A 20481-nucleotide genomic window follows, 5' to 3' on the forward strand; every position below is an offset into this window, starting at 1 on the left:
CAAGAATGGAGGAGCGCCACAGCCGAGCGCCAAAAAGTGGCCCGCAACCACTGCTTTATTCAGGGAGACGGTGGTTTCCCCCTCCACTGCCTACTCTAACGATCGGAGCAACAATAGGGGAAGGAGAAGCCCTAGAGCAAGCAAGATCTGGGCGACGAGATCTATCGCTCGTCTCCAACTACTGGGCAAAGAGCGTTGGCCGGAGATGGAGTCGGGGGCGGCCCGGTAAGTCCTCTACGACTACCAAGGGGGAAGAGCGAGAGCGGTGGGAGGAGAGGGGAAAGGAAGTCGTTGCCCACTGCCTAACATTAACATCAAATTGGGGAGACTAGAGAGGTAGAAAGCATTACCAAGATGGCAACTGGGCAAGATGAGGCCACATGAAGTCCACGAACTCGGAACTGTACCGGAATCACTGGCATACAGGTCAGATCTGCCTACCAAAATCTTTAAAATAAGTCAACAGCTTTTCAAACCAGAAATTGAGCTCGTGGCAGCCACCACCAGTCGGCAACAACCTCCATTCACAGCACAGTGGGGGGAGCGAAAGCGGCAAATCAACCAACCCCGCGCCCTCCCATTTCCCTCACCAACCCACTAGACCATGGCCGCCGCCGCCGCGCCCACCGTCGACAAGTCGCCGCCGGTGCTCGTCCCTCCGGCGGGACCCACGCCGGGTGGCGTGCTGCCGCTCTCCTCCATCGACAAGACCGCCGCCGTCCGCGTCTCGGTCGACTTTATCCAGGTCTTCCCCCCGTCTTCTTCCGATGTGGGCGCCGGGGACCAGGTGGCCGCGATGCGCGAAGGGTTCGCGAGGGCGCTGGTGCCGTACTACCCGGTCGCCGGCCGCATCGCGGAGCCGTCCCCGGGCGACCTCGTGGTGGACTGTACCGGCGAGGGCGTCTGGTTCGTGGAGGCCGCCGCGAGCTGCTCGCTCGCCGACGTCAACGGCCTCGAGCGCCCGCTGCTCATCCCCAAGACGGAGCTCATCCCCCGCCCTCCCCCGGAAGAGAAGCTCGAGGACCTCATCCTCATGGCTCAGGTTCGCGCGCGATTTACAACTCTCGTCATCTCGTTGCTCGTCTCTTCTCTCTCCCGATCCAATCCAACAAGAGGGGACGGGTGCTTGAAAGCTGATCCGGGGAGAATCTAAGCTCGAGCGCCGCTGTATTGCAGGTCACGAAATTCACCTGCGGCGGATTCGCCGTCGGGATCTGCTTCAGCCACCTGGTGTTCGACGGGCAGGGCGCGGCGCAGTTCCTCAAGGCGGCGGGCGAGCTGGCCCGGGGGCTCCCGGCGCCGTCGGTGGCCCCGGTGTGGGACCGCGAAGCGATCCCGGACCCGCCCAAGCTGCCACGCGGGCCGCCGCCGTCCTTCACGGCGTTCAACTTCGTGACCCAGGTGGTCGAGATCTCGCCGGAGAACATCGCGCGCATCAAGGACGAGTTCAAGGCCGCGACCGGGGGGCAAACCTGCTCTACCTTCGACGCGGTGACGGCCGTGATTTTCAAGTGCCGTGCCTTGGCGGTGGAGCTACCCGACGACGCTGAAGTCCGGCTCGGCTTCGCTGCCAGCACGAGGCACCTCCTCCAGGGCGTGCTGCCGTCAGTGGATGGCTACTATGGCAACTGCGTGTACCCGGTGGGGATCACCCGGAGCAGCAAGACCATCCGGGAGGCAGCGCTGCCGGAGGTGGTCAGCGTGATGCGCGAGGCCAAGGAGGCGCTCACCGTGCGCTTCACGGACTGGATGCACGGCGACGCCAAGGGCGACCACTACAATGTGCCCCTGGACTACGGCACTGTCACGGTGTCTGACTGGAGTCGGGTTGGGTTCAATGAGGTGGACTACGGCTTCGGCGAGCCGGGGTACGTGTTCACCCTCAACGACGACGTCAACATCGTCGCGTCGGTGATCTACCTCAAACCCCCGACGCCCAAGCGCGGGATCCGGCTCATGCTCCGCTGCGTGGAGGAGCCACATGCCGCCGTATTCGCCGAGGAGCTTGCCAAGTACGCTTAAGCTGGATGCTTCTTCTCAGCGATGGGCATGTACATGGATATGCTCATGCATGTAACACCCTCTCACTGTACTTTTTCTTCACATTGGTGTGTGCAATGTTTTCATATAGGTCACCTTCTGGTCCTTTGTGCAGATATGAACACTGCAGTAGTATTTGTCATGTGTCAATTTCTTTTCAATGTGGATAGTTGTAAACTGCCAACCACAAGAATGAATAAAATCCAGATTATGGTATATATGGGGCAATTTTGTTCATTATTTCATATGCTTAGCAAGTCTTTATTTGAAGCCCTGGTTTTGTAGGAGCTTTGTGTTTCTGGTCTCAATGAACTGTGGTTTTACCAAGGATTATGAATCTAATGAACTCATCTAGACTAGTCGTGACTAGTCTATGAGTCTTAATTTGACTGTCGACTAACTTGTTCGACTTGACTAGTTCATAGAGTCAGGTAGTCGGGCGATTAGTCATGGACTAATCTAGATTAGTCGTGGTATTTGAGTCGATTGATTCAATTTGGGCATGAATAAGTGAGGTGCTCAACCAGCGGGATGGAAGGCTGAACACTAGCCATTTCCAGGCTTCCCCAAGAACAAGCTGCCTCACCCGGGACCAGGCTGCCGCCGCCATCCACTGACCATCCGCGGGCACGGAACATTGCGACGCCGTCCCCCCGCTGGTTCTGCTCATATCTGGTTGTCATATATGTACTAGCTACTGCTGAAGTACCTGTCGACTAGTTGAGCAGTAGACTAGACTTGTCACAACTAGTCTATGAATCGGTACGCTGACGACTCGTTGACTCGAAATCCTTGGGTTTTACCCATATGTTTGAATCCATAGGTTCAAACTTATACAGCCTCAAATCCTATTTTTTTAGTGTGCTGGAATTCACAAACACAAGTATTCACGTCTTAGGCTGGTTACCGCAAGAAAATGTGTACTTTCACAGTGATCTGGTGAGCAAGATAAAGTTTCCTCGATAAAAGGCTGAGCAAGATAAAATATATCAGTGAGGCGTTTGAATGGTGGATCCTGGATGAACTGATGCTCATAGTAGAAAATCAAACAGATTAAAGCTTGTCCTTCAACCAAATTATTCAGACGGCACCAATGCACACGGCTCATCTGCCCAGTAACTGTCACTAAAAGTCATGCAGTCATAAGTTTCAAATGCAGTACCTCCACTCCATGACCAATATGTCAGCATATCACCATAGCATGTTTTTGTGTGTAACTTAGCAGTGCAGTGTGTTGGTCATCTCTGTACAACTTAAAAGTTTCCAGCATTCACTTTCACATGATGGCTTACTGATGAAAGCTGCTAAACAACAGTGGTGGCCTTATATTATTTATCAATCTTCATGAAACCACTGATACTGGATAGGAAGATGAATCTTTTTTTTCTATGTTTGCACTATTTTCTAACAGTGCAGGCGACTATGGTTCTGAATGTGCTCATCTCATGTGGCATTGTTGAAGAAACTGCATTATCCATCACGAGCTTTCGGAGCTATGAGCCAGGAAATCTAAGGAGTGAAATCAAGAAACTGAAACTGTGGGAATAACTTTATACCATCTGGTTTCAAGCGTAAGTCATCTTTGTCCTCTTCACGATCTCAGGATGAGAGTTGAGCATTGAATTCTGTACTGTAGTATTGAGTATTGACATACTCGTATACAAAATAAAAAAAATAATGTTGTGATTTTTTATGGCTAATCTGTTGATATTATTATCCTGCCGGATGTTGTTGTTGATAGTAATACATGTTCAGTTTTTAGAATGTTGGACCATGCAGCATGGCAACTGTTGGAACTGGAGTAGTAACAGAACATATATACATAGGAATATTCATTCAAGACACTTATTACTGTTTTTAGTCCCAACTCTGGCACAGTTTGTGGTGACTTTCTACATGCTAAATTGCATAATTTCTACCTTTTTCCCTCTTATGAAAAGGTAGTAGCATAATTTTTCATGATTTAAAGCTGGACCGGAAACTTTACAGACAACCTAGCTAGCCGACAGAGTAAAGCAGAGCAAACAGAAAACAACATGAAAATGTAGAGTGATGGAATTAACTGTAGTCTTAAGATAGTCAATCTACTAAACCTTATGCACCCAACAACCTCGCAGTTTTCGTGATACATTTGAGATTCCACAGTGAGGAAGTTGACGTCATGGACAGAAATACGGAAAATTAAATACATAGCGACAGTCTTCCATAAAATACAATAACACAAACGATGTATATTCTTTTTCGTAGTAGTTCAGGTTATTTGTATAAAAAAAAAATTCCCAAGTGACTATCCCATAGTACTTAAATACGGAAAATTAAATACATAGCGACAGTCTTCCATAAAATACAATAACACAAACGATGTATATTCTTTTTCGTAGTAGTTCAGGTTATTTGTATAAAAAAATATTCCCAAGTGACTATCCCATAGTACTTAATATACCTCATATCTGTTTGCGTGCTTTTCTGAATATTGTGGAGGGTTTAGAAATGAGCTGAACCATATTGCTCTAAGATTAGAGAGCATGCCAATTGTTGTTTGAATTTTCAGTTAGAGTTGTATCTGTACTTTATATGCAAGAAAACAGTTTAGATCATGTAAATTGGAGTTTAGGTTCGGGCCATTTATCATGTAAAGTGCTAATAAAAGCCTGCCATTCACTTATGTTAAGTCCAGGTTCGGTAGGAACGCATGTTTAGCTTTTTTTTCCCAAGCGATCCAACGAGGGGATTGAATTTCATTATCAACCAGATAACGAAATACAGACCAGCAGTTCAGTATCATCTAGTTGTGATGGAATGCATGTTTAGCTGCACCTACTTATTCCTTTATTGGAATTGGACTATGTAACCCAAGATCACTGCCTGTTGGTACCTGTATGTTGGTGTATGTTGACTGATGACTGAACAAGTTCACCTGCACATCTCTGAAAAAGATGCAGTGAAAACCCATCTTTGATAGCCTACAGCTGCTGCGGTCATTGCTCTGTATATATGTCTTGGTTGCATATCTAAACTGATGATCCACCCCTCATCCAAGTACCTTAGATAAACTGAACCATGCTAACTTTAAAACCCAGCAACTGTTACGTAAACATGGCCGTAGTTATTCAGAGAAGTAGGCTACTTCAGTAGCACAAATTAATCGGGAATCCACATACTCTGGTAGCATAGGTTCAGGTTCTAGGAAATAAAGTTAGCATCTGGTAAACAAAGTTCAGGTGGTGCATCAGGATTGTTGGAACAGCTGAGCTAGCAAACTTATATAGTCTTGCATAACAGAAGTACATAGTCTGGCCGGCAGAAAGCAAGCAAGGTTCGAAGGGAAAGAAACAAGTTCAACACACTAATGGGAAACCCACTGTTCGTTGCTGATTCGAGCGAAGGACTACGGGACGGAAACCCATTAACACCCTACAACACGCAAGACCAAGTTCCAGGAACAGCTACACCACAGGCAGGGCAAGATGCTAGTTATTAGTAACTTGTTATTTGGAGACTCCGAAGGTTAAGATATGGATGGAAGTAGATCGTGCCTCCCTGTTCACAGACAACATAAAACAAATTAGCACCATTGCGTAAACGACGATTACCGGCAAATTAACTCCAGAAGCTTCCACTTACAAGGTTGAGTGATCATCTGTGCAGTCAATGCGAAATCTGCACAAACATGTCTTTGAGGTCTTCGCGTCCAGTCATAGTTTCCAAAACCCTGTCATTGAACATTTCTTGTGCCTGGTTGCTCCCTGTAGGCTGCAGTTCATTTGAAAACAGTAGTTTGGACATGTGATCCTTCGAAGCTTGTCTGTCATATTTGACCTTCTCCTTTGTTCCTTCTGCGATCAGATTGTATGTGTACACAATCTTCTCCTGACCGATTCTATAGGCTCGGCCAATCGCCTGCCTTCCAACAGAAGGATTCCACACGACATCGAGGAGAACGACACGCGATGCACCAACAAGAGTTATGCCTTCGCAACAGGCCTTGGTTGATGCAAGCATCACCTTAGCCTCGCTGTTCATGTCATTGAAGGCTTCCATCAAGGCTTCGCGCTGTTTCACACGCACATTTCCACTCATCAACAGTATCTCCCTGCCTTCAGTCCATTTAAACCTTCTGGTCAGCTGATCCATGATCAAGGCCAGTGGTTCAAGGTACTGGCTGAACACGAGCACTCTTTCTTTCAATGCTTCGCAAAGACAGACAATCTCCAGGACGAACCATGTCTTGACTCCTTCGCTTGGGTTCAGCCGTACACTCTGCATCTTCTCCACAATAGATGCTTCTTCGTCTGACAGTTTTGTGCCCGTGACAAGGAACGGGTGTATGGATGCAAGAGATATCTTGTATTCTGCATCAAGAAAACCCTTCCCTGCACTTTTCTCCATCATTGCGATGATTTCCTTCTGACGGGGAAGAGGGTTCAGAATCACAACAGATTCTCTCAGTCCAGGAAGAGACTTCTGAAGAATGTCACCATTATGTATGTGCACAAAAGGGTCCAGCTTTTCCCGTATTTCACGGATATGTTCATCTGTTATGTTACCTATCCTCAGTGAAGTCCAGAATTCCTTGCCTTCATCCTCCTCCACATGAGGTGCTGCTCTTGATTGTCCTTTCTTGCTGAGTCTTGTACAAGCAAAATCCCTTGCAAATTTCGGTTTAACCAGGCACAAGATGTTATAGAGCTCTAGGAAGTTGTTCTGGAATGGAGTCCCTGATAGAATTATCCGCTTTTCGGTGCTGACTTCTGCAAGGACTTTCCAGATTAGGCTCTTCTTGTTCCTTGGTGTGTGCCCCTCATCGAGGACCAACAAGCCAGGCTTCTCAAGAAGAAGATTCCTCACCGTTTTTCCGTCGGCGCCTTCACCCTTGGCAAGATTCCTGTAAAGCGAGTAGCTCAGACCAATGATGCTGCTGCCTTCATACCAGGATGCCAGCTTCAGCATTAGCGTAGATTTCTGGCTCAGTTTGTTCGCAGACAACTTCTGCCGCAGACTTTCATCTCGTGAAACCAGTTTCTGGATGGTCTTGTCTTCACTCCACTGAATATCACTAGAACTCAGCACATGGAAAGGGAGCTTCACCTTCCATTTTCTGAACTCCTGCTCCCATGTAGCCAGCATACCCCTGGGAGCAATTATCACTGGCCTGCAGTGCGGGAAAATCTCCAGGTAAGATTGCACAAATGTAATTGCTAGCCGGGTCTTGCCGGTCCCTGGGGCATGAGAAATCACACAGCCACTTGTAGTATCACTGTTCATGGTCTGCTTCAGCTGTTCAATGTCGATTCCCCTGCAAGTCTTTTCCACATGAACTCAAATCCTTCCTGCTGGTGTGGAAACATGTCTTCGCGTACCCCGGGAATGAGATCCCAGACAACGCCAGTTTTGTGACCACCGACGTCACTCGCTCCTTCATGTCCAATTGATTTTAGGATATCATCAAAGAGCAAGTCCAACTCCCGGTCAGCTGCTGGTTCCCTCTCCGCAAAGTCCTTCATCTGTTGAGTGTGGAAAAAGGGAAATGCATATGATTTAACCAGAATAAAGGTACTGATGCTGTCTGCAGAACATGCCAGATCAACTTTTGCTTACCATAGCGGGGAATACGTCTCGAATTTCCATTTCAATATAATCACAGATTTTGCATCTAATACCTATTTGGTCATCAAGAAAGAGAACATGTTTCCCTGGCTTGCATCTGCATGAAGTTGCTCCATCAGCAGGAATTTCATGCATATTGCTCTTTTCATCCTGAAAAAGCAGTGTCATATTGTTAATATTGACTAGAAATAATGTGTCCGCATCTTGCAGGTTTTTGTTTTTCTTTCTATGAAAAGACAATCAGCACTGCTTGTCATTGAGTTAGAGGTGAATTTACACCCAGACAAACTGGAAGCAAACGAATTACAAGATATAAAACACCCTGCTATTGACCCATAAGCCTAAGCAGCCTAATGACTGATGTTCAGTAATCAATGATGGTACTGTAGGGGAAACGACAATAGGATCCTGACAGTGCAGAAGAATTGCTACTCGAAGATGTCAATCCAGAATTACCTTTCATATTAGATTGGTTCAGAACATATTTTTCCTAGATAATCCAAGTCTCAAAGTCTCAATCTAGCATAGTGGAAACTTTTCGAGCCCACACGATGTATGCACATAGAATGCTTACTTAGTTACTTACGGTTTTCAGTTTGAAACTTAATAGGATTGACTCGATTGTTTAGTAAGGAATTTTTTTATGGAACACTTCTATCCGAGCGAACTAGATATATTTGATATGCATTTTACAGGCACCACTATTAAACAAAATTTGGAAGAACTACTGTCCAACAAAACTGAGCATATGCTCCTACTTTTCTAGAACACACGGCATACTGAAGACTACAAATTCAACACACACATGATTTCATAGCACAGAATTAGTTGGTTACCTTGTCGTGGGTATGGGCAGGGTCATCGTTGTATTGCTGTTGCTCCTCGAGGACGAGGTTGTCCCAGTCTGCAAACAGCTCGTCCACAACCTCTTCATGCTCTGTCTTCTCTACCACCACCTCGTCTTCATCCCCAAATGAGAATATCAAAGGCAACGTGTCGCATCCCTGTCCTTGTCCCGGAGGAACAGAGGCATCCTGCGGAGCAGAGCCGTTGTGGTAGTTCTCGATTCCCTCGAAAATGGTGTCGAGCAGATCGTCGTAGGTCTCTCGCTCCCGGCGGCCCTGCCCCCTCGGAATGACAAGGGAGCTATTCTTGAAGGTAACATCGCCGAATCCATCCTTGTTCTTGAAGACGTAGCTTCCTTTTGGCTTCCTGGCAAAGGGTCCGTCCGACTCATCGTCGTCACCATGTCCATCAGCAGCAGCATTAGGTTCCATGGGCCGTTTGCCCCTCCTCCTGGCCGCCGTTTCCCGATCTTCGCCGCCACCACCGCCGAGTTCAGCATTATTTTTCATGTACTTTCCCCTCCTCTTGGCCGCCACTGCCTGACCACCACCGGAATCAGAGGTGTCATCCCCGTTGGCAGGTTTCTTTCCTCGGCGACGTCTCTTCCCTGTCACCGTTCTGCGATAGCTGCCGCGCCCGCCGCCACCCAGCTCACGCTCCTCACTGGACGACGGCGCTGGAGCACGAGGTGGCGCGACGTCCTCCTCTGACGACTCCCAGGCGGACTCGGACGACGCCGTGTCGACGCAGTACGGCTTGCTGCAGGTGCCTCGCCTGAGCAGCTTCCTGTTGGGGCATCTCCGACGTGACCGCGTCCGTGCCGCGACGGTGCTGCCGGCGTCATTGGCGGTGTCCGCTACCCTGGAGATGAGCCACCCTTCGAACTTCCGCCTCAGGAAGACCTCCGTGGCGCTGTCGCCGGCGGCCGCCCTGGCATTGCTAGGCACGCCGCGGCGCGGCTCTTCCCCTGCCTCAGATTCCTCGTCGCCCGCCTCATCTTCTTCCGTTTCTTCATCGTCGTCGTCTTCTTCTTCCTCCTCTTCCGCCTCGTACTCTTCATCTTTATCTTCTTCCTCTTGGTGGTCTTGTTGCCCCTCCTCTGCACCGTCATTATCCTCCAGATCCATCTCCACTTCGCCTGCTACCTCACAAGCACCTTCTTGCCGACCCGTGCTGCCCCCCCCGCTAGTGCTACTCCCACCCTTCACTTCGCCGCAGGGAGAGCCAGTGGGGCCGCCGCTCCTCCTACCCCCAGCATAGCTCGCTTTGCCACTGCGCTCCTCGTCGCTTGGGTAGAGGCGCTCGAGCTCGTCCCAGTCCACGTCGCCGGAGTCGGAATCACTGGGAGCCTCCTCCTTGACGACAAGCCCCCCGCCCTCACCAAGCTGGACCTCAGCGTCCGCTACTACCTCCGCCCCCTCCTCCTCCTCGTCTTCATCGTCGATGTCGATGATCTCGGGACCGGGCGCCGCAGCGACCGGCTGCGAGGAGGATGACGGCGCGCCGCCCACGCCAGCCTCCCCCGCTCGGCCGCCGTCGTCGTCGTCGTCGCCGTCGTTGAGGATGAGCGCGCGGCGGCGGTGGATCTCGACGGACGGCCTCGGCATCTGGAAGGCCGGCGCAGTGGAAGGGGATCCGAGGAGGCGATCAAGGATGAAGAGGGTTTTTCCGGTCCGTGAGCTAGGTAGTGAGGTGTCGAGGTGTTTGCTAGAATTGGGCGCGAGAAAGGAAAAGGGAGCTGCTACTTGGTATGCAGAAACGGGAAACGGAGTTGATGGGGGCGTCGTGGGTATGGGGCCCGCCCGCCTGTCACCCTGAGCATTTCCATTCTCTTTGCGGGAAAAAGGGCCACAGCTACTCCTGCCGTGCTCGCTTGCCTTCAAACACGATTTGGGGTACTGTAGGCTCAGGCGCTCGGCTCACGCTTCGCTCCAAAAGCATCTCGGTTTGAAGTGACCGCTGCAATAATGGACGAGCCCAAGGAGCTACTCCTCAAGGCCACTCAAATGCACTGCGGTTTTCTACGTGCAATGCAATATACCCATGAAACATTGTTTTTAAAGATCTCCAGCCGTCTCTCCGACGAGGTCTATGGCAACCATTTTTTTTCATCTAGACGGCGAAAAAGGTCTAGACGCGCCCCTGGGTCCTCGTTTTCGCTCGGATTTGGGCTTCCATCCATCCAGCGAGCCCATATCAACCCCAGCCCCTCGGGGAGTGCTCGTGGAGTCCGGAGGAAACAATAGCGCGGGAATCGTTGGTGGCCCAACTTGTCAGCGACAGAGGCCAATCATCGTCCTCCTCGAATCGTCTTCCCGAGATACGGCACGCGTGCGTTTGAGGGAAGTTTTTATTTTAATAGATAGAAGAAATTTGTAGGCGCGCGTGCAATATAAACAAATTACATATAAATACTTCGGAAAAACATAAATAATACATATAAAAACTTTGAAAAAAATTTAAACTACTTCTTCTTCCTTGATGGCCCCGCCTCACCGTCCTCACGGCGGCGCTTCCGGCTCGTCACCTCCTTCGAAGAGGCGGTCTCGGTCGACGCGTCGGAGGAACTTGTGTCCTCCTCGTCGTCGAAGATGCTCGCCGGCTGCGCCTTCGCCTTCGTGTCCGTGTCCACCTTCGCCCGGGCCGCCGCGTCCTCAGACTCTTCCTCCTCCTCCTCGTCCTGCTCCTCAGCCTCTTCCTCGCTGTCCTCGCCGTCCGGCGGCTGGGAATCATCGCTATCCGGCGGCGGGGAATCATCGCTGCTAGGCGTTGCAGCTCCCACCAATGGCGCCATCCAGGCGATTTCCCCTCGCTGTCGATGTTCGATGGTAAAGAGAGGCTGCTCATGGTGAAGTGTCCGACGACAGAGGATGGTGAAGAGATGAATGGCGCCGGCCGGTTGTAGATCGCAAAACGTATATGTAGTGGTCTATCGACGAAGATAGCGGCGGTTGCTCTTCCGCGGAGTTCGTGCTCCGTTACGGCGGTTCACGCGTCGAGGCCATTGCAACGGTTCCCCGACGAGGTGTTTGAGCTCCCCAGGCCACTTCGCGGTCCATTACGGCGGTTCAATGCATCGATGGACGTGGTTGCCACTGCGACGGTTCCCCTTCCCGACGACTGCACCGTCGCTATTTATGCGGTGTTTGAGCGTCAGCATGCGACCCTAGGCTCGCCGCTGGGAATATGGCCTCCCCAGACAAATTTTACATCCATCTGACGCTAAATAGCGCCGGATTTCGGCCCGGGGAGCCCCAACGGCTGGAGATGCTCTTACTTGCAATGTAGTCATTGGAGTAGCATATAAAGCATGCCCATGAGCATTTAAGAGTACATTAAGATGTGAACTTGGCAGGTTTGGTGCACCCTAAAAATGCTAGTATTAGTAACTAGTGCCAACAATTAATTAACCATATCTATGCATTCTAACAATAACATTATTTCTCAAGAAAAGAAAGAGAATATGGCGGCATGGTAATTATGGCGTAGTTGGAGTACCGGAAGCCACAAACGCACCAGCCGCATAAACCCTATACAATCTACAAATCGCTTTCCTACACCCAAGTCGATCTAGGGTACCGTCGTCTCATCGTAGTAACAACTAGGTATTAGGGACCTTGGTGAAAATGCGTGCACCACGTGTAGAATATAGTATTACCTATACGCGACACAATTTTTTGCTAAAAAAAAATACACGATACAATTTGACTATGTACCGCTAGAGGTGGTCCTTCTAGAACACCTAATCTACTCTACAGAAAAATGATTCATACGCGGGTAAGAAAAGAGATCTTCGGGACTAAACGACTAATTATTTTTCGTTCACCCCGATCTCCTTGCCACATTAAACTTCCATCAACCTGGATATCAAGACAAAATGTGCATATAAAAGGAATTAGAGGCCATGATGGCTATGGAGGAATATTCAATCTGGAGAAGCCACGTAAACCCTACAGGCTCTACAAATCGCTTTCCAACTTCCAAGCCCATCTAAGGCTCATAGTTTATCCCCTATACACATGATGGTACTCTTTGTGATATTGTACGAAAAAGGTCGCAAGGCAGAACACAAGGTTGTTATCTATATTAGGGGCATACATTTGGGTAGATGAGTACAGTGACATAAAGATCTCGTAGACACAAGGTGGTATAGGGGGCTTACATGAAGGTTTCTGCACACCAACAATTTTGACACGTGTCAATTTTTAATAGGTTTGATAGCCCTCTTTGGAGATTCAATGTGTCATATCTTATGAGGAATACTGAAAGAGTCTCAATTAGCTGATCTGATTATTTGAGACTTTCCAAGCGCACCTCCTCCTTGATCTTGATTTGGTAGTGTAGGCTTCCCTCTCTAAATCATTCACGTTCCTCTCTTTTAGTGTGTCGACCACTCCTGGGTGACGTGAGCAATTACATGGAGTCACATAGCTCACAAAAGTAGGGTAATGAACCTCTCAACACCATCTCCCGCATCTCTCCTTCTCTTTCTCAGGGCTTTGAGGCTCCAAAATTTAAAATAGTCATTATATATGTTGTTGTTCCCGTCGAGCGGATATCGAGATTGGTTTCTCCCCATATAATTAGGGGGTAGAGGCTTAGTGGAGAAGAGTCTCCTCCATGCAACTTCACCGATGAAAGAAATAATCGATCGACTATTCACGGGTGATAACAGTGGGGTGGGCCACTGATGCATGTAAAATGCATCCATGAAAGAAAGAGAATTTACATTATTCCATAAAACATTATGCTAGGAAAATACTCGCATTTCAAAAGGAAATGATAGCATGGTAATTATGGCATAGTTGGAGTACCGGAAGCCACAAACACACCGGCCGCATAAACGCTATACGCTCTACAAATTGTTTTCCAACACCCAAGTCGATCTAGGGTACTGTCATCTCATCATAGTAACAACTAGGTATTTGGGACCTTGGTGAAAATGTGTGTACCACGTATAGAATATAGATATCTATACACGACACAATTTGACTACATACCGCTAGAGGTGTGGTCCTTCTAGAACACCTAATCTACTCTACAGAAAAATGATTCGTATTTGGGTAAGAAAAGTGATCATGGGGACTAAACGACTAATGAAATTTTTTTAGTTGCCACATTAAATTTCCATCAACCTAGATATCAAGACAAAATTTGCATATAAAAGGAATCAGAGCCATGACAGAGATGGAGGAATATTCAATCTGGAGAAGCCACATAAACCCTACACGCTCTACAAATCGCTTTCCAACTCCCAAGCCGATCTAGGGTTCGTAGTTTATCCCCTATACACATGATTGCACTCTTTGTTATATTGTACGAAAACGGTCGCAAGGCAGGGCACAAGGTTGTTATCTATATTAGGGGCATAAATTTGGGTAGATGAGTACAATGACACAAGGATCTCGTAGACACAAGGGGGTGTAGGGGGCTTACATGAAGGTTTATGTACACCAACAATTTTGTCACGTGTCAATTTTTGATAGGCTTGATCGTCCTCTTTGGAGATTCGATGTGTCATATCTTACGAGGAATACAGAAAGAATCTCAATTAGCTGATCTTATTATTTGAGACTCCATAAGCGCACATCCTCCTCGATCTTGATTTGGTAGTGTAGGTTTCCCTCTCTCAGTCATTCACATTCCTTTCTTTTAGTGTGTCGACCACTCCTGTGTGACACGAACAATAACACAGAGTCACATAGCTCACAAAAGTAGGGTAATGAACCTCTTAACACCATCTCCCGCACCTCTCCTTCTCTTTCTCGAGGTCTCGAAGCTCCAAAATTTAAAAAGAGTCATTGTATATGTTGTTTTTCCTGTTGAGCAGATATCGAGATTGGTTTCTTCCCATATCATTAGGGAGTAGAGGCTTAGTGGAGAAGAATATCCTCCTTGCAACTTCACCAATGAAATAAAGACTCAATCGACTATTTACGGGCATGCAACAACAAGGAGGTGGGCGGCTAATGAGGCGAGAGTAGTGGTGTTGGTGTGTTCCGGTTAAGCTGGATTCAGTGGTGTATTGGATGAGTGATGGGCTGCTATAGGGTAGAAAGGAATGATAATTAGACATTTCTCTAAACTTTAGAATAAAAATATTACATAAATTTTACACTAATTCTAGGATAAACTTGTCTATTAGAGGCAGGGGTGAATAGGTGACTACAATATTATCGAAGTCGTTGACTTTAGGGAGTGCTTATGGATAAATATAATTCTCTAAAATGCACCTAGGTGAATAATCCTATATGTCAAGATTACTCTAGCAAGCAAGTTAAGATAAGGTTAACAAGTTCAACATAAACTAAGCACCAGAAACCATAACCGGAAATGATAATAAAATCAAAGTGGAGAGGGTGAAGCATCCCAATTAGCCCTTGGGAGGACTCTAATAATATTTCTTGGAAAGGTAGTGGCAAACAAATCCCACAACAATCCCTTATATCTAGCTCTCTTCTCTATGCGTTCATCACACAAAAGTATGTGATCTTCAACTTGTAGTAAATCTTGAGGTGATCTCCAGATCTTCACAAACTTCTTATGGCAAACCCAAAATCCCAGAAAACTTTCAAGGTGACTCCAAATTTCTAGCGCTCTCCATAAGTCCAATATTAAAAAACATGAAATAGGACTCTCCACATGAATGTGAGTCAAGTAAAAAAGTTTTCATGGTCTTGCTGGATTTTATAGAAGATTTGTGCCCAATTTTAGTACTATTATTGCACCTTTGAATGAATTGACTAAACAAGGTGTTGCATTTGAGTGGGGCGCAGCCCAAGATCATGCATTTGATGAGCTGAAATGTATGTTAACTTCTGCACCGTTGCTTGCACTTCTTGATTTTAATAAGCAAATTGAGATTGAATGTGATGCTAGTGGTATTGGAATTGGTGGTGTGTTGATGCAAGAGGGTCGCCCAATTGCATATTTTTTCTGAGAAACTTTCTGGTGCTAAGTTGAATTATCCTATATATGATAAATAATTGTATGCTTTAATTAGAGTTCTTGAGGTTTGGCAACATTATTTGTGGCCAAAAGAATTTATCATACATTCTGATCATGAAGCTTTGAAATATCAGAAAGCTCAATCTAACTTGCATATGCGTCTTGCTAAGTGGGTTGAGTTCACTGAGTCTTTTCCATACATTATTAAGCATAAGAAGGGAAAAGATAATATTGTTGTTGATGCTCTATCTAGGAAGAACAGGCTATTAACTCAACTTGATGTTAAAATTCCTGGATTAGAGATTCTATGTGATTTGTATGCCACTGATCATGATTTTGCTGAACCATATCACTTGTGTGCTATTGGTAAAGCATGGGAAAATATCACATACATGATGGATTTTTGTTTAGAGATAAAAAACTATATGTTCCAGAATCGTCTGTGTGTTTGCTCTTATTGCAGGAATCACATGCTGGAGGTTTGATGGGTCACTTTGGGCGGGAGAAGACGCTATTCATGCTCACTGATCATTTCTATTGGCCAAAGATGAGGCGGGATGTGGACAGATATGTGAAGAGATGCATTACTTGCAACAAGTCCAAGTCCAAACTGAAGCCTCACGATTTGTATACTCCTTTACCGACACATACTACACCATGTGAAGATATAAGTATGGATTTTGTGTTGGGTTTGCCGCGTACTAAAAGAAGCCATGATTCTATATTTGTGGTAGTGACTAGATTTTCTAAGATGTCACACTTTATTGCCTGCCACAAGAGCAACGATGCGTCGCATATTGCTAACCTGTTTTTCAGGGAGATTGTACGTTTACATGGAGTCCCGAAGACTATTGTTTCTGATTGTGACATGAAGTTTATGAGCTACTTCTGGAAGACACTTTGGGGAAAGCTGGGGATGAAGCTACTTTTTAGCACTACTTGTCATCCCCAAACTGATGGTCAAACTGAAGTGGTGAATAGAACATTGTCACAACTGTTGAGATCCGTGATCAAGAAGAACTTGAAGGAGTGGGAAGATTGTTTGCCGCATGTGAAGTTTGCTTACAACAGGGCGGTACATTCTATCACAGAGCTGTGTCCGTTTGAGGTGGTGTATGGTTTCAAACCCATTACTCCACTTAACTTGTTGCCTCTACCCATACATGAGAGAGCCAATATGGAGCCATCAAAGAGGGCATATTTTGTACGAAAGATACATGAGAAGACTAAAGAGCTGATTGAGAATAAAGGTAAGAATAATGCTTCAAGGGTGAACAAGAAGCGCAATGAGATGTTGTTCAAGCCTGGTGATATGGTATGGGTTCATTTTTTGCAAGGACAGATTCCCGAAGCTACGGAAGTCCAAGTTGCTTCCTCGTGGTGCTGGTCCTTACAAAGTGTTTGCCAAGATCAATGACAATGCATATGCTATAGATCTTCCAACTGATGAGTTTGGTGTCAGTAATTCTTTCAATGTGGCTGATTTGACACCCTATGACGGAGAAGACCTTGGAGCGTCGAGGTCGACGCCTTTTGAAGGGGGGGGGGAGATGATGAGGACATCCCTACCGAACCACTACCTCCGTCATTGCAAGATGAAGAAGATACTGCTGTGAAGCTCAAGTCCAATGAAGTCAGGATTGGACCCATTACAAGGGCTCGTGCGAAGCTACATAAGAAGTAGGTGAATTCACTCCGAAATGGTACTTTGATCGATGAGAATTTTATATTGCCTAAATCCTTTTACTTATGTATGATCAGGTGCGAAGAGGGAGCAGGCATCGCACGAGAAGGAGAGGAGCAACTGGACATGGAGTTGGACATGGAACTGGACATGAAGACATTCCATGGACGCGCGAGGGAGGAGAGGGAGGCATGCACGAAGGAAGGAGAAGCAGTCCAGGCTGGTCCCGTGCCCGGCGCAACCAGCCTCCATGCCGGCCGGCCCGGCCCCACGCCCGGTCCCACCGGCCGCCACGCCGGATGAGCCTGGCGCCAGCCGGCTTCCACACCGGTGCCAACCGGGCACCATCCAGTAAGCCCGGCACCCCCGCTCGGTGCCAGCCCGATCCCTGGCCCGGTCCAAACCGGACCGGCCGGTCCCTGGCCTGGTCGACCAGCCCCCAGGCCGGACGTGTCCGAGTCAGTGTCGACCAGATCCCGATCTGGGTCAGTTATTATTGTATTTTCTCGACTTCTGGTCGTCCTGAACCCCTATATAAGTGCCCAGGACACCCCCATACTAGGTTTAGACCACGTTTAAGATAAACCCTAGTTCAAAGTTGATTGCTTTGTAACTCTACTGAATCTATACACCAATTCGCATCGATCTGGTGTTTTGCTACTGAAAGTTATGTGTGATCTACTGTTCCATTGGGAATTAGACGGTTGCAATTTACCGCTTCGTGGTCGGCGGCTATGTGCGCAAGTGTGTGGAGTTGCGAATATCTTGCAGGGTTGAGAGCTGCATTGGCGACATGAATCAATCGAGAGACTCGTCAGCGTCATACAAGTTATCATCCACTTCACCATCGTGTATCTCCGCTGTGTTCATCGCGTGTTCATCACCATCCACCTCGCTTACTGAGAAGATCGGGCAACCCCTTATCAGTACGCCCTTGCATCTTTTTGTTGCGATTACCATGGTGCAGACAATGATGAGTAGGATCAAAAGGTGGTTGCACCAGATGACCAGTGGATCTAAATGGCTCTTGTCCAGTTTAAGATCTCAAGGCACGATGGAGGCAAGTTTGGATGTGATGAAAACTATGAGCTCAATGATCGATGTTTTGCAATAGTCTTGGCAAGCGGGCTGGCAACATAGGGGGACTTTGTTCTCGGTGGTGCTCTTTGAGCATCAAGTCTTGATTTTTCAGGGGCCTAGCTTTACTAATTGTACCTGCCAATTTTGGATCCCTAGGTCTCCTTGTTGAAGGCATTGTGTGGAGCTGAGTCGAACTTTCTTCGGGCTGAAAACCCATGATATATGATCAAACGATGACGGTGTTGTGCATTACTTTCTTCTTGGAGGCGTCATTCTTTTAGAACTTTTTGCATCGAGGTGTAGTGGTGCCAGTTTGCTGATCATATCGCGGGGCTTTTTCCGTTTTTCTTTATTTTTTATTTAGTTTTGTGCGTCCTTGAAGTCGCGACTAGCTGTTAGCACTATGTTGTTGTAGATGCCTGATCTCATTCATATCTACTTGATATTAATATATTTTCTTTATTAAGAAATACCGAATTTATCTTATACGAAAAATCACAAGGAATATGGAGTAAAATGAAGATGCGAAGAATAAATCTAGAGCCTATATCTGATGATTTGTTCAAGCAACCAGTACCACTAGGGGTGGGCATTCGGTCATGACCGAAAATTCGGTTTTTGTATTTCGGTCTATTTCAAATTCGGTCAGAAAAAAATGAAGACCAAAATATACTTGTTACTTTTAGTACCCGACAAATTCGGGTTCCTAATAATCCGGGTTCGGGTTCGCTCATGAACGAACAGTGTGGCCGACGTTGTCAACGCAAAACTTAGACATTATCTAGTAAAAGGTTGGCAACATTTTAGATATTTTTTGGATGTTTTTTTCATTGCATATATTATGATCAATTGGCACGATGTTCAACAATCTAAACAAAAATGTAACAACGCTAGAGATGTTTATGAACATTCAACAATATCACATCTCACCGCATATCACAAATCTAAAGATTGGGACAATCTTACGTAAAATTCGGTCAGTTCGGTCTATTCGGTTACTCAGAACAAAAAGACCGAATTGACCAAACGTAATTCGGTCTATAAATTTTTCTACCCAATTTTATCGGTCATTTCGGTGTCTGTCTTTTCGGGTTCGGTCTCGGTCTTTTCGATTTCAGTCTTCGGTCATCGATTTTTGTACCCACCGTGAAGTAACACCAGTAGTGTTTTACTTTTATTTTTAGAGGAAAAAAGGAAAAAAACTGTCACGGGACTCGAGGAGCACGGCCGACTCGATGGTAAGGGGGGTTCTGGAAAAGCGTCGAGTGGAATTCCTTATTTTCTCATGGGTCCTTGGGGCGATTTGCACAAAAATAACCCAAAACTGAAAGAAAAGCACAGACTGACCCTCCGGCGAAACTATTTCACTAATCTAACCCTTTTGTGTGGCGCCCCTCACACCGGCGCCACACATGCCCATGTGGCTCCCCTGTCGCTGGCGCCACAGACCCGTCCGACGTGGCCCGTCGACGCTGAGCTGGTGATCCCGATCCGACGTGGCAGCATGTGTGGCGCCGCTCTCGCCGGCGCCACACGTTGAAAGTGTGGCGCCCCTGGCAAGGGCGCCACACATCCACTTAAGTTTGGCAGCGCCCAGCCCAGCCCGACCATCTTCTTTCTCCTCTCTGCTTCCCGTGAAGAACAGGAGGTGGCCGGCGGTTCCTCTCTCTCCCCCCTTCCCCCCCACCAAATTCACCACCAAATCACCAGATCTGTCCGTGGAGATCGTTCCCCATCCATTTCTCAAGGTAATCTCCTTCGAATTTTCTCCATTCATCCACTAATTCCATAGATCGGGCTAGATTTGGACATGAACCCTAGACATGGTTTTTTTTGTGCACTCTATATTGTATTGTTTGTGTTGGAGATGGTAGCCTCATGTATGCATGTGTTTGAACCATAGATTTGTTGAAACCTACATATGAAATTTCACATGTATGTGTATTAACCCTATGTATGTATGTGTATGAACCCACATGTATGCCTAGTATTTGTGATGGAGTAACTCATATTTGTTAGTGGAATGGATCGTAATATGGTTCAAAAATGTAAACATGTAGGATGGCCGGTCCCGGTGGCCGGCGAGGCGGTCGAGGCCGTGGTCCTGGGCGCCCCCGGGGCCGGGGAAGGGGCCGCCGCGGTGGAGCAGCAAGGGCCCCACGGTCACCGTCACTTGCATCCTCCTCGTCTTCGCATGAGGAACGCTGCTTCGAGTTCCTCCTCCGCATCAACGACGACCCACTCGGCATCAAACGGCTACCGGACAAGTTCGCCGA

The 20481-nt window shown here is 47.3% G+C and overlaps 2 protein-coding genes across 2 annotated transcripts; one reads left to right on the forward strand and one right to left on the reverse strand.

Annotated features, from left to right (window-relative positions):
• The first annotated feature begins 504 nt into the window (after positions 1 to 504).
• Positions 505 to 2256, forward strand: LOC124661912 (acyl transferase 5-like). Its single transcript, XM_047199799.1, has 2 exons — positions 505 to 1042; positions 1177 to 2256. Exons 1-2 carry the CDS (start codon positions 605 to 607, stop codon positions 2020 to 2022), a joined length of 1284 nt encoding a protein of 427 aa, XP_047055755.1. The 5' UTR covers positions 505 to 604; the 3' UTR covers positions 2023 to 2256.
• Positions 2257 to 5688: 3432 nt separating this feature from the next.
• On the reverse strand, positions 5689 to 11287 carry LOC124663530 (SNF2 domain-containing protein CLASSY 3-like). The gene is given in 5 exon segments (XM_047201222.1): positions 5689 to 7337; positions 7340 to 7544; positions 7639 to 7797; positions 8484 to 9974; positions 11186 to 11287. Coding segments are annotated over 5 exon segments (3606 nt in total).
• Between the last annotated feature and the right edge of the window lie 9194 nt (positions 11288 to 20481).

The sequence above is a fragment of the Lolium rigidum genome, chromosome 6 (assembly GCF_022539505.1).
Source record: "Lolium rigidum isolate FL_2022 chromosome 6, APGP_CSIRO_Lrig_0.1, whole genome shotgun sequence".
NCBI classification, from domain to species: domain Eukaryota; kingdom Viridiplantae; phylum Streptophyta; class Magnoliopsida; order Poales; family Poaceae; genus Lolium; species Lolium rigidum.